Source organism: Ylistrum balloti, unplaced genomic scaffold (assembly GCF_031769215.1).
Source record: "Ylistrum balloti isolate Yb309-2 unplaced genomic scaffold, AGI_CSIRO_Ybal_v1 Utg369630, whole genome shotgun sequence".
Taxonomy (NCBI): domain Eukaryota; kingdom Metazoa; phylum Mollusca; class Bivalvia; order Pectinida; family Pectinidae; genus Ylistrum; species Ylistrum balloti.
This window is the reverse complement of record NW_026781896.1, coordinates 725,421-740,913: the sequence shown is the minus strand read 5'-3', so window position 1 is coordinate 740,913 and position 15,493 is coordinate 725,421. Positions and strand designations below refer to the sequence as shown.

The 15,493-nt window shown below is 33.2% G+C and overlaps 1 protein-coding gene across 1 annotated transcript in view; it reads right to left on the bottom strand.

The window, feature by feature from the left end:
* The window catches only part of LOC132552243 (intermembrane lipid transfer protein VPS13C-like), a 106,462-nt gene that overhangs the window by 76,290 nt on the left and 14,679 nt on the right, over positions 1 to 15,493 (bottom strand). The window contains exons 4-5 of the mRNA XM_060216399.1: positions 1,792 to 1,983; positions 1,513 to 1,580 (exon numbers count right to left, since the gene is read on the bottom strand). Coding sequence (XP_060072382.1) covers positions 1,513 to 1,580; positions 1,792 to 1,983 — 260 coding nt within the window. The remainder of the gene's footprint in view (positions 1 to 1,512; positions 1,581 to 1,791; positions 1,984 to 15,493) is intronic.

The following is a 15,493-nucleotide window of genomic DNA, read 5'->3' as shown; positions in this document are numbered from 1 at the left end:
CTGTATGTCCTGATATATTGTAACAATGACTTACCTGTATATCATGATATACTGTAACAATGACTTACCTGTATATCCTGATATACTGTAACAATGACTTACCTGTTTATCCTGATATACTGTAACAATGACTTACCTGTATGTCCTGATATACTGTAACAATGACTTACCTGTATATCCTGATATACTGTAACAATGACTTACCTGTATATCCTGATATACTGTAACAATGACTTACCTGTATATCCTGATATACTGTAACAATGACTTACCTGTATGTCTGATATATTGTAACAATGACTTACCTGTATGTCTGATATACTGTATCAATGACTTACCTGTATAGCCTGATATACTGTAACAATGACTTACCTGTATGTCTGATATACTGTAACAATGACTTACCTGTATGTCTGATATACTGTAACAATGACTTACCTGTATATCCTGATATACTGTAACAAAGACCTACCTGTATGTCCTGATATATTGTAACAATGACTTACCTGTATATCATGATATACTGTAACAATGACCTACCTGTATGTCCTGATATATTGTAACAATGACTTACCTGTATATCATGATATACTGTAACAATGACTTACCTGTATATCCTGATATACTGTAACAATGACTTACCTGTTTATCCTGATATACTGTAACAATGACTTACCTGTATGTCCTGATATACTGTAACAATGACTTACCTGTATATCCTGATATACTGTAACAATGACTTACCTGTATATCCTGATATACTGTAACAATGACTTACCTGTATATCCTGATATACTGTAACAATGACTTAACTGTATGTCTGATATATTGTAACAATGACTTACCTGTATGTCTGATATACTGTATCAATGACTTACCTGTATAGCCTGATATACTGTAACAATGACTTACCTCTATGTCTGATATACTGTAACAATGACTTACCTGTATGTCTGATATACTGTAACAATGACTTACCTGTATATCCTGATATACTGTAACAAAGACTTACCTGTATATCCTGATATACTGTAACAATGACTTACCTGTATGTCTGATATACTGTAACAATGACTTACCTGTATATCCTGATATACTGTAACAATGACATACCTGTATATACTGATATATTGTAACACTGAGCTGTAACGATGACTTACCTGTATATCATGATATACTGTAACAATGACTTACCTGTATATCCTGATATACTGTAACAATGACTTACCTGTATATCATGATATACTGTAACAATGACTTACCTGTATGTCCTGATATACTGTAACAATGACTTACCTGTATGTCTGATATATGGTAACAATGACTTACCTGTATATCATGATATACTGTAACAATGACTTACCTGTATATCCTGATATATTGTAACAATGACATACCTGTATATCCTGATATACTGTAACAATGACATACCTGTATATCCTGATATATTGTAACAATGACATACCTGTATATCCTGATATATTGTAACATTGAGCTGTAACATTGACTTACCTGTATATTGTTCAGGATGTATTTTCCTAGTTTCTCAAAGAATCCAGGATTTTTAGCAGCTTGATCAGCTAAACATCAGTAAAAGACAAAAATAAATAGTTAGAATTTCTGAGAAATACTCTTTAAAACACACACTATATAAGGTATATTTACAGCAGACTGTTTTAGCCTTGATTTGCAATAATAAAAAACTTTGAATTATATCCTGAAATTTTTGACAGTGAGTTAAAAATGAAAATTGATTTATAGTGTATTAAATGATCTATTATTTAAACATACCAACAGCTTTAAAAGTTGATTGCTCAAAAGACCGTAATTTAGCTTGTTTAATGGCATTTTCCAGATTCCTGTCCTTTTTCTCCTCATAGGGACGATCGTTGATGGGTCCTAGTAAAACATACAGACCATCCAGTTCCAGCTGGACATTGGCCGAGAACAGGTTTGACCACGGAAATGAGAACTTGATATAGTCTGCAATTAATAAAAAATATGTAAATAAAAAAAAATATAATGAATATAATTTGTGAAAATATTTAAAGCAAAATATTTAATGTTTTTACCATCACAAAATGTCAATTATCTCCCTTTTTTCTTTTTGCGTTTTATCATTGAAAACTAATTATTATCAGTCATGGCAAAAAACTTTAATCAAGAGAGCACAATTTAACCCTTGGGATTTCCAACAAAAGCAGATTAAATTCTTTTATCTATTAAACAGGTTTTTTTTATTCTTTAAACATTTTTTTTTTTAAATATGTTCATTAACTGAAAGACAATATACAGTAAAGCAGTAACAGACTTTAAAATGCCACTGTAATACTACAGTCAGTAAATATGAAATCAACCACTGTAATATAACAAGTTTACAAGTTTTTCTTTATTTTAACGGGTAATACTAATCAATTATCTCCCTTGGATCTATTTAAAGGGGGTTATCTCCCAACAGAAATCACACTGCCTTTTCAACGATGACTGCTATTTTTGGATATTTTTAAGCAGATCGAAGCCAGATGAGTTAAAATAGAAACAGCTAATTCTATTTCACTTGACCTTTATGTACTTTTTAGCAAAACCAGAGAGTTTACACCGACAATTATTATAGGAAACGTAGGCAGATCTTTGCTGAAAATCAATACTAGTTGCTCTTTAAAGTACACAACCTTAACAAATTTCATCTTCTCATCCATGTAATTCCTTTAAAAGACATTATAAATCTGCTTCCACACCAAGGTATTCTTTAAGATCAGTGCTATAAATAGGTAAGCTGGCTTATAGATATTTACAGAGGCGTATATCATGGTTATGATTTACTTTTCATAAAAAAGATTTGGCATTTATGAGAGTAATAAACGACAGCTTTGCAGACTTACACAATGTAAAACACGGGTGGTAACTTTACATAGTAAAGTCACATTAGATGTAAAACTGGAAGTGAAATTCCACACTTTTTCACTTTTTCCATTACGTAACATAATGCATTGTAACAGATAAACATGTGAAATCAGATTACTGACACTCAGGCAGAAAATGCTGACCTATACATATTTCATGAATAAGTTAGCATCACCAGTTCTAAGATAATCATGTCCTTTTGCTTTTATTTTTCTAAAATAAATTTCAAACTTTTGTGAATTACTGTATTCCACATACATAGTACACTTCCTCCTCCTATATGTTCACCACCACTTTTTTAAGAGAAAAAAAGATGGGCACGCTAGCAAAAACCTACAGTATAGACATCAAAAGACAATTGTGTTCATTTAATGCATTTAAATAAAAAAACATAATAGGGAGAATAAGGATGATATAAGGCTACATGCTCCATCATTTGTTACAATAGTCTTATGTTCAGAAATTGTCTGGTTTTTTATAAGGTTTGTTAACACTGACAAAAAAATGGCGGACTTGTATTTAATATCAATTTCTGGTCATTGAGGACAGAAAAAACTTGAAAACAAAGGTAAAAACATCTAAATTTATAGCCCTAATAAAGATGAAAACAGACATGTGGTCATTGCTTCTGCTTCCTCATGATATCTGACACGGAGAAAAATAAAATGAAACCTGCCAATTTCTTAACGGTTCAACATGTGTTTCACAAGACAATCAAATTATAATCCACATATGTTTCAAACAGGCCACTGTCTTTGCCAATCTTCTGTCTTGTTAGTTCCTATCATGCTTTTAAACACTTCATCCAGATTTTGCATCATAGTGACTCGGACAGTTTGCATGAATAAATACAGTAATTATCGTAGTTATTGTTGTTGTTTACAAATAAATTGTCAGATAATTTTTGTGTCAGTTTGAGTGTCAGATAATCCTGGCAATCAATGATAGCGGCCTCACAGAACCTTCGATTTTTTCCATGAAAATTTTTTTTTACAAAATCCTACAGCTACGTAATGTGTGAATACCCAACATTGGCCATTTATTTTCTTAGAAAACCTGCACACACTACGTGGGATAAAATGGTACATCTAATCGACAAAACCAAACAAGACTACAGTAAAATGGGTTGCAATCGAGGGGTAACCAACTTGATTCAAGTGATTACTTTCATTAAGTGGTACAGTAAACACGTTTACTGTCAATTTCTGTCATTCTATTGAACAGTGTTGCCATATTCTGCTTGATATTCCGTAAGCATGCTTCTCCTTAATTCATACAACAAACAGTAAAATAAAAGGCGACAAACCAAATGCGAAACACAACCGTAATTCATCCATTAATCTAAGCAGATTAATTTTGCCATTTGCTCTGTAAAGCATCATACACTGAAGACTTCCAAACAATCACTTGTGGATAGAAGAGGTAAATTTCAAATTAGAATGGAAAGGGTAAAATGCACCCATTTTGTATTTTAGCGAGCACACAATGTGATAATTAAACAAGAGGCCCATGGGCCTTAACGGTCATCTGACAAAAAGCAAGCCAAACCTAGAAAGTGGGTTGAGGTCATTCATTTGAACAAACTTGGTAGCCTCTCCTCCAAGCATCTTACAGGCCCAATATCAGCACTCATGGACTTTTGCTTGTTGAGAAGAAGTCGTTTGTATATTTTAACATATTTGACCCCTGTGACCTTGAAAGTGGGTTGAGGTCATTCATTTGAATAAACTTGGTAGCCTTTCCTCCCAGCATGCTACAGACCCAATATCAGCACTCATAGACTTTTGCTTATTGAGATGAAGTCCTTTGTATATTTTAACATATTTGACCCCTGTGACCTTGAAAGTGGGCCAAGGTCATTCATTTGAACAAACTTTGTAGGGCTCCATGCCAGCATGCTATGGGCCAAGTATTAGCCCCCTAGGCCTTCTAGTATTTGAGAAGAAGTTATTTAAAGATTTTGACATATTTGACCCCTGCGACCTTGAAAGTTGTTCAAGGTCATTCATTTAAATAAACTTGGTAGCCTTTCCTCCCAGCATGCTACAGACCCAATATCGGCACTCATAGACTTTTGCTTATTGAGATGAAGTACTTTGTATATTTTAACATATTTGACCCCTGTGACCTTGAAAGTGGGCCAAGGTCATTCATTTGAACAAACTTTGTAGGGCTCCATGCCAGCATGCTATGGGCCAAGTATTAGCCCCCTAGGCCTTCTAGTATTTGAGAAGAAGTTATTTAAAGATTTTGACATATTTGACCCCTGTGACCTTGAAAGTTGTTCAAGGTCATTCATTTAAACAAACTTGATAGCCCTTCATCCCAGCATGCCACAGGCACAATATCAGCAATCTGAGCCTTTTGGTTATTGAGAAGAAGTTGTTTAAAGATTTTAACATATTTGACCCCTGTGACCTTTAAAGTGGGTCAAGGTCATTCATTTGAACAAACTTGGTAGTCCTTCATCCCAGCATGTCACAGGCCCAATATCTACACTCTGAGCCTTTTGGTTAATGAGAAGAAGTTGTTTAAAGATTTTAACATATTTGACCCCTGTGACCTTTAAAGTGGGTCAAGGTCATTCATTTGAACAAACTTGGTAGAGCTCCATGCCAGTATCCTCTGTGCCAAGTATTAGCCCCCTAGACCTTCTAGTATTTGAGAAGAAGTCGTTTGAATGAAAAGTTTACGGACGGCGCACGGCGCACGGCGCACGACGACGGACAAAGCATGATGACTATAGGTCATCGGACCCTTCGGGTCAGATGACCTAAAAAGATACATAGATATCATTATTTGCTTAATCATGATAATTATTTTTCACTTCAAGCAGGGTACAATTTCTTTAAATCTTAATAAAATTCTCAATATTTTTGTAGGATTGCATTAACAAACCTGACAAAATTCAATGATAAACTCTAAAAATATGAATTGTTCTACTTAAACAACGATAATGTAGTTGACCCAAAAATAAATGTTGATCTTAAAACAAATAAAAATGTACCTTGTAGCCTTAACAAACAGCATCATCATTTACGAAAAAATATTGGTGATTTAATTACAACACCTTGCCATAAATTAAAAAAAAATATTTTGCAGTTAATACATGAAGGCTACAGGACCAGCATTTTATTAGTGTGCTGACTGTGCAGATACTGAGATGCAGGTGCTTGTTGTATTCTTTTTTCACATCATACCGGTATTTATCATTCAAAGTCGTAAACTTTCATTAACAGTTTACAAGCAAGGTCAACATTAGACAGTTTTTGAACAAAACAAGTTTTTTTTTTAATTTTTTTTTTTTTTTTTGCCATGAACCCAATAAATCTGAAATTACACTTAAACACAGATTACAGAATTTCTGTTTTCAGGAAAACTTTAATAAGATCCTGTACTTAGCACACCCTTTTTCCAATTGGATTCTGTGAAACAAGGAAACCACGCAACAGATTTTCATTTTAAATATTTTCTGTTGATCTATGTATATAAAACATACATATAATTGATAATACGTCTATTCCATAAAAGTATGAAATCTATGCTTATATTTGTATTGAAAAGAATAGTATTCTGTGTACTACTTGAATGTTTTTTATGAATCATCAAACATGACCTCGGACTCTCCGTAGTTCTTGATCTGCCCTGAGTGATTGTCATCACTTCTTATCAGATTTATTTCACAGAAATGATTAGATAATTGACACAAAATTCACACGATCTAAATTTGAAGCTCTCCTGAAAACTGAATGTCAGATCATTGAAAATAAACTTTTTCAAGAATTCATGGTAAAAATTGAAAATTATGCTTTCCTAATGCAAAGCTGAATGTTAGGTCATATTTATCCAGATGTGAGGTCATTGGAAACATAATTTTCCTAGCTGTGTGGTCATTGGAAATCAAACTGACGATTGAGGAATGTTTCAATACCTACCACATGATGTAATGTGTTAAATATATCTTGTCAATGCAATATCGTAACACAAGAATTTCTGGAAGATAAAACCTTTTGTTCTATACATACTTAGTACACAACTTATAATATAGGTATCAGATTTCCTACTTTTGTAAAACTGTCCTGAATAAACAAAGCTTTTTATCTGTAAACAAAGACAATACAAATCAATGTTACACTAAACAAATACATCTTTTCTTTCAAATCCTTTGAAATAATTTATCTAAAGAAATCCTTCCTATTTGATGTGGTATGTGTGTTTAAGGATTTGATAAAAATTTTCAACTTTAGTATAGATAAGGCATAAGTTATTTTAGGAAGCTGATGTAAAAAAAACTTGAAACTCAAAAATCTATTTTTTTGAAATTGTTATGAACAAAGAAATATTACAGGTAAGGATAACTTTAACATAACTGATTTCAACAGATTACAAACTGTCTTTAACAGTGAATACAGACTTTGAATAACAATACATCATGGTACATGTGTAATTCATTTGCCAAACATTTCACTATTTGGTTACCCAATTGTTTTACACATCTACTGGTCAAATAAATTTGTAGTCAGGTAATCCAGACGGATTAATCTGGTTATAAATATTTGAATGAAATTCGTTCATTCGTCAAAGTTTGGTTGTGTAGGTTATTATCCTTTCTCAGCCTTTTGTCATTAAAATACTCATCTTTTCATCCCACTTGTTATTCATCCATCCAATCATTTCATTCATCTGTCCATCATTTTACTTAGAGTGTGTTATTTTACTTATCCATTCTGGAGTCAGCTCACTATCTGTCCATCATTTTACTAAATGGCTGTCCATTTATCCATCGTTTTACTTGTCTGTCCAGTCATCTCACTTGTCTATCCATCAATTTACTACTGTCCCATCAGTTTACTAATGTCTGTCCCTTTATCCATCATTTTACTTGTCTGTCCAGTCATCTCACTTGTCTATCCATCAATTTACTACTGTCCCATCATTTTACTAAATGGCTGTCCATTTATCCATCATTTTACTTGTCTGTCCAGTCATCTCACTTGTCTGTCCATCAGTTTACTAATGTCTGTCATTTGTCTGCCATTTTTGTCTATCCAGTCATCTCCCTTATCTCACCATGTATTTTGTTTGATAAAGTTTGTCCATTTGTCCATCATTTTACTTGTTTGTTCTTTGTTTTATTAATGTCTGTCCAGTTGTCCATTATTTAACTTGTCTGTCCATCATTTCACTAATGACTGTCCAGTTGTCCATTATTTTACTTGTCTGTCCATCATTTCACTAATGTCTGTCCAGTTGTCCATTATTTTACTTGTCTGTCCATTGTTTTACTAATGTCTGTCCATTCGCCTATCATTTTACTTGTCTGTCCATTGTTTTACTTATGTCTGTCCAGTTGTTCATCATTTTACTTGTATATTTTGGAAAATTTCCTATGGTTGGTAATGTATACAGAATAGAAGTTCTTATCACACAACCAGTAGAAGATTAGAGTGTGACGTTTCAATGACCACAAGACCACATACAGTACACCGTAATTGAACCTGATTATATGAAGACCACCTGTCTATGAAGACCACTTGTTTTTGGTCCTAATGTTAACATACTGTATTTTCCGGTTTATAAGCCACTTTTTTTTCTTGGCAGTCGGGTGTTCAGCTTATATACCGGTGCAGACATTGGTTCCAGAACATTATGTATTTCTGAATGACCATTTCGTTAAGGTATATCACATGCACTATTAACCTGTGTGACCTTGCATCCCGACAATTTTGGTTGATGTATCATGTCACGCTTCCAAAAAGAATTAAAGAAATAGTGATTTAAACCAAGGATACCAGTTTACCAGTACAAGACATCAGTTCCAATTTTTTTTTGAATACCTGCCCATCACGTATTTGTAACTGAAACAGATTGTCTAGAACCATCATTTGCAACTGTATATAGGAAGATTTTAAGATTGAAATAAAAATAACATTCTCGTGGATTTGATTAATATTTTAATAAGAATCACAATAATATCTTCTGAACTTTCATGGTCGCTTCAGAAGCCATAGCAGAAGGTTTACAATAGCCTGATGCATCCTGGGATTGATAGGTCATCGGGTCAAATTCTAGAACGACAGCCATGCTTATTTACCATAAGAATGACTTTGTGTAACTTACAAGAAATAATATGGGACAATAAGAATTTTGTCAGCATGCAAGAGCCTTCACTTATATTTAACCATACAGACACTGATGGAGATATTGTTAATTAAACCATATGAACATGAGGCCCTAAATCTGAGCGTAGACAATTGTTGAAGGCTCCCAGGCCAAATGAGTTTGATAATTACTATTTTATGTTTTTGAAACACTTCAACAAAATAAAAGACTATCTGCGTATAATTCATTTGAAAATTTATATTAAATGGTTCACTGATGATCTTGATAAATTGCTTTCCGTTGTCTGTTATATAGATAAGCATTGGTCAACTTAACGGTTTCCACAAAGAAAGGTGCAGGTTATAATCCGCTGCAGCTAATATGTCACTCAAACTGAAATAATCGCTAAAATCCACCCCCATAGCTTATACTCAAGTGCGGTTTATAGTCCAGAAAATAAGGTAGTAATTACACCTCTAAGACCACCTTTATCATATCCCCAAACTTGCAGTCTGATGACAATAATTCTAATCAAAATTGAATCATTTCTCACTGAATATCAACACAATATACCCTATATAAATGTTATTTTCCTATACAAACAATACCTTGTAAAATTTACCCCCTCCCTAGGGGAAGACAGAGGTCATTTCGATAAGAGCACGTTGGAACCTTTATATTCTTGAAAAGATTGAACTCTACATGTCTCTGTATAGAGGGGAAACTATATCTAATGATATTTGCAATTTAACTTTGCCATTGCCCGTGGAACCTTTAAAATCTTACTGAAATTACCTCAGCAGGTTTCAAGAAGTCTGAAATGTGAAAAGGTCAATAAAAATGTGAAAATGTCAATAAAAAATGTGAAAATATCGATAAAAAATGTGAAACAATTTGATAAAAACTTATCAGAAATATCATCAAACTTCCTTTAGGTGATCTAAAATTTATAGATAAACCAGACTATCAATGTTCAGAATATCAAAAGTATTAAAGCTTGAAAAAGATTCTTATCATGTTGCCTATGGAACGAAATACAAAGAGAATAATTAGACTTTACATAATTAACCTGAGCTGGTAGGAAATAATTACCTGCCAGCAGGATAGTGATGGTATTTCCAAACCATTCATTATCTCAGGTTGTTATAAATTGACCAAACTGGGTGTAAATGTTGACTAGTCGAGGAATGCTCACAGCCATAAACAAATAACAAGGTTTGTCAAGTCCCAATCAACCCTTCAGGAAAGGACAGAGTTATTTTGAAGAGTATAATTATACGACATGGAACTTCGTCTTGACCCAAGGTTTTCAAAGCCCTTGTCCAAGTAATTACAAAAAATTGTAATGGCATTACCTTCAACTTCAGCAATGGTAGATTGCCTCCAGAGCTTGTCACAGCGGATTAAGTGTAAGTGAGCGGGGCTCTGAGGTCAAGGTCAGTCTTTAGTGCTAGGCCTGGCTATTGTGTCAAAGTTGAGAATCCTAACATTTGACATGGCATTTGGGGTGTCCGTCTAAACCGTATTTAAAGTATTAGTGTGGTAATTTCAGTGACAAGGACAGCCATGAGTATACCAATAGCTCTGACTGACAGATATTTTAAATTTTCCAAAGTAAACTGAGAATTGTTTTATATGTTTTATAAAACCATCAGATAACAAAACATGTTTTTACTAGCTCTTCATATCTTCTCATACCCAGTTTTGATTCAGATGTGATACAGATGTATTTCTGTCTGTGGATTCTACCTAATGTCTCAATATGACAGCATGCAAACGTTTCTACACAAAGCAACAAGGGAAAACATCATCAAAAGTGTAACGTGATATTTTGAAAATCACTGCTTTTCAGTCATTACTGTATTTTTTCTGCAAGAATCCCTAGAGTGAAACACAGTGACAAAGTGCTTCAAACACATTGACAAACTACTTCAAACACACAGACACTGCTTCAAACACACTGTCACACTGCTTCAAACACACTGACACACTGCTTCAAACACACTGACATACTGCTTCAAACACATTGACACACTGCTTCAAACACACAGACATACTGCTTCAAACACACAGACACTGCTTCAAACAAACAAACACACTGCTTCAAACACACAGACACACTGCTTCAAACACACAGACATACTGCTTCAAACACACTGTCACACTGCTTCAAACACACAGACATACTGCTTCAAACACACTGTCACACTGCTTCAAACACACAAACACACTGCTTCAAACACATTGACACACTGCTTCAAACACATTGACACACTGCTTCAAACACACTGACACACTGCTTCAAACACACAGACATACTGCTTCAAACACATTGACACACTGCTTCAAACACACTGACACACTGCTTCAAACACACTGACACACTGCTTCAAACACACAGACACACTGCTTCAAACACACAGACACTGCTTCAAACAAACAAACACACTGCTTCAAACACACTGCTTCAAACACACAGACACACTGCTTCAAACACACAAACACACTGCTTCAAACACACTGCTTCAAACACACAGACACACTGCTTCAAACACATTGACACACTGCTTCAAACACACAAACACACTGCTTCAAACACATTGACAAACTGCTTTAAACACATTGACAAACTGCTTCAAACACACAGACACACTGCTTCAGGCACAAAGTTAGGGGTCCTACCAGACCTGGGCTTATTGCCAGAGTCTGATTTGAAAGACATTTTTTTTTTTAATTTTTAGCTGGTGTTTGTGACACTGTACAACAGTGTTTAAACACCATTTTATTATCAACTTCATCCCAAAGACCAACATACACTGTAAAGGTCAATTTAATATTGGCTTGTAGCAGCGCGGCTGTAGACATTTAGCTACAGAATTAGCTTATGTGAGGCATGTTATTTAAATCACCTGCCAATCAATCCTGAGATCAGCTTTTCTGATCAATATTTAGGAACAGCACACGAGCGATCGTCAAAGTCATGAACAGTTGTATTTCTCTGATACCTTTCAAACACATGTTAAATTTCAATCCAACTGAAGTCTGTAGGAATATGTAAATAATTTATAAATCTTGCTTTTGAATTTATACCAGCTAACATGAACACTTTTATTTCTGAAACAACCATATTTAATGCTGGACTTTGCTTCTGAAACAAACATTATAACCGTGTAATATGATAACAGGAACAGTTTCATTTCCAAAACAAACATGAATATTGGAATTTATTTTTAATCAAACATAAACACTAAATTTCATTTCTGAAACAAGAATATAAACAGTTTCATTTTCCAAACAAGCATAAATGCTGGAATTTGTTTCTGAAACAAGCATACAGAACATAAAATGATTTCATTTCCGAAACAAGAATGCAGGGTTTCACTTCTGAAACCTAAGTAACTACTGGAATTTGTTTCTGAAACAAGTGTAGATGCTTGACTTCATTTTCAAAACAGGAATTTAAATGCTGACTTAATTTTCTTTCTGAAATAAGCATATTAAAAACTTCTCTATATTCAAGAAAAACAGGAAAATATATTAATTTTACACACAAAAACAAAATAAAATTTATATACAATAAGACCATTAACCACAAACCATTGAATTTATATTTCTTACTAATCAATCTTTTCTTTACATTATCTGAACTGCTAGTTTAAAGGAATGTTCTGCACAATTAAAGATTTCATGGGATGCTTATGAAACTAAGCCTGTACAAAATCATCTATCAGAATGCTCTCATGGAAATAGTACGTCTCACTTTACCAATTAAACAAACGTATGATATATAATCTGCAGAAATTCATCATAGATTTTAAGCTAGATCAGTTTAAAAACATTCACACAGTCCTGATTGCGGAATTACTGTTTTGCACTTTAATAAGCCAAAAATAATGAAATATTTTTGTAAATTATAAAATCAACAGAAAATAAGTGTAATGACGGAATAAAAATTACAACTCCAGCCGAAATATTAGTAAACAGCATACACATTTATGTATTTACCCAATACCATGCATAAAATCTATCATCCATTGACCTTTCTGTTTTGGATTTCCCAATGCGCTATATTCAGATTGTTTGGCTGGAAGTATTCCCACCAATTTCGCCTGTCTAAACCGACCACAGGAGAGATATTTTGATGCTATCAATAGATTTAAAAGTCATTAGAATGAGTTCTTAAAAGGAAAAGAACTGCCAGAAATTTTGCTTCTTGGGCGACTAAAATCCCTTTAAATGTCTTGATCTTTCTGTTTGGAATTGAAAACAAGATAAAATGCAACTCTCCAAAGATGTACAGTTACTTTACATGCTGTCCAAGGTCTATATATAGAACACAAAACTAGTTTAGATTCAAAAGTGTATGTTCAATAATTGTTAACAGAAGCTTGAGCTGAGCAACAAGAAAGTTATTCTATTTATAGTAACAATGCTTGACCTTGGACCTGACTGAATGACCTTGCATGAAATATATTCCAAGACATTAATTTTTCTTTCATGAAGTTATAGAAATTTCATTCATTCAAGCAAAGTGACCCCTTGTAGAAACATGCTGATTACTTTTTTTTTAAAAGAATCTATTTACAATCAGTGACCTTGACCTTGAACCAACATGTTTAGAAAGTAAAACTGCAATTTTAATTGTGTAAATTGACTATTCAAATATTTATGTTTTGTCTGCAAAGGAAGGTTATGAGACAATGGAAATGGTACAACATGGAATTTCAATTAAACTCTTTGTTTCCGTGATTCAATCCCTGAGCTGACCAACATGATCACATTTCTTAAAATAATTTTGCCGTCATGCTGAATTATCCAATTCAAAATATCTCAAGAACCTGTTGGCAGATAAAATGTCACAAGAAATTCTTCAATCTGTCAATCAAGTTTATGATTCAGCTAAAACAATGACAATTATTGCCAGATCTATCGCCAACATCCGTCACCAAATTGCCCATATAAATATCCAGCAAATTTAACAATATTTTTCCACAATAACTGAGATCTTTATAGGATTTATTTTCAGTATAGAATTTTTCAAAAATATTCATATTTGACATTGAAGATTCAAAATTAAATATTAAAAATCCCCACAGGAATTAAAATACAAACAATTTGAAAGTATGAGATTATGGCTTAAATGTATAATGTGTAGTCTTGGCAAAATGAAAATAAAAAAAAGAACAGTGCCTGAAATCTTTTTCATGATATTAAGCAAGATTAGAATTATGTACTATATAAGGTCAATTTCTTATCAACAGCTGTCAAAAAAATATATGGTGATTGCATGTTCTGATATGGCGATTTCCTGTCTCTCGATTTATATACCAGTACACAATGACAAAACGAAAAGCAAAATCTATTTGTTAATAAGCCCTCAGGTCTGATAATATGCCCACATATGTTGGAACTTCAGTAAAAATTCTAACAAATGTTAAATTGATCAGAGGTTATGAATAACTGCCCCCTGGGGATTTTTACTGGATAATTACATCTCCCAGCACAGTAATTCCTTAATCAGGGGAGAAAAAAATATTTGTTCGATAAAAATTCTAATTTTATCATGTTGTATTTTCAAATCTGATGTCAGAAGCATGATCTTACTATCTATTATTGATAAAAAAGGTCAAAGTTCAAAATACTGAACTCGTTATATTGATAAATAACACTCTTGAATAAACCTTTCCGGGGAGAAGAAAAATCAATGTTCAAAGAAAATCCTATCACATTTTTTCAATTTTTTTTTCTTGACAAATATCAATCAAAGCAACACCATGTGATGTATGGAGTGCCCTTGTTATTTTCCCTATGGAGCTTGAAGAACAGTAACATTATAACATTTCATGGCAATATATTTCAATTGCGTCAAGCAATGACAATATATGAAGTAACCAGAAAGATATGTGATTTACGACACAGTACAATTATGAAGTAACCAGAAAGATATGTGATTTACAATACAATAAATGCCATCAAGCCCATGATTATGATGACATCAGTATAATATTATGGGCACAGCAATGGTCTGCCATCAAATTGTCTGTCCTAGTGGACGAATTACACTGTGAGTAATGAATCATACATTTAATAATCAGCATTTTCTTAGAAAGCAAACTGGGAATGTAAATATCAACACTGATCTGTCTTCTTTTGGCATTTATTGTCATTATAAACGCAGTCAAATAAACCTTAAATCACACTAGCACACATTATAATGTTTGCCTCCAAAGCTCTGGCATTTATACAACCATAAAAACCAAAACAAGACAATATTTAAATATTAAGTATATGAAGTTACACATATATGCACCAATATCTCAGAAGAGCAGCACATGAGGATTAAAAAAAATTGATATCAAAATCTTATTCCATATTTATAGACTGATAAGCCCAAACGAATACTTCTTGCAGTTTTGTTCCATTCAAACAAATGCTATTAAAAGTTACACAATATTATCCTATAGAAAGTGCCACTGTCTCCTAAATT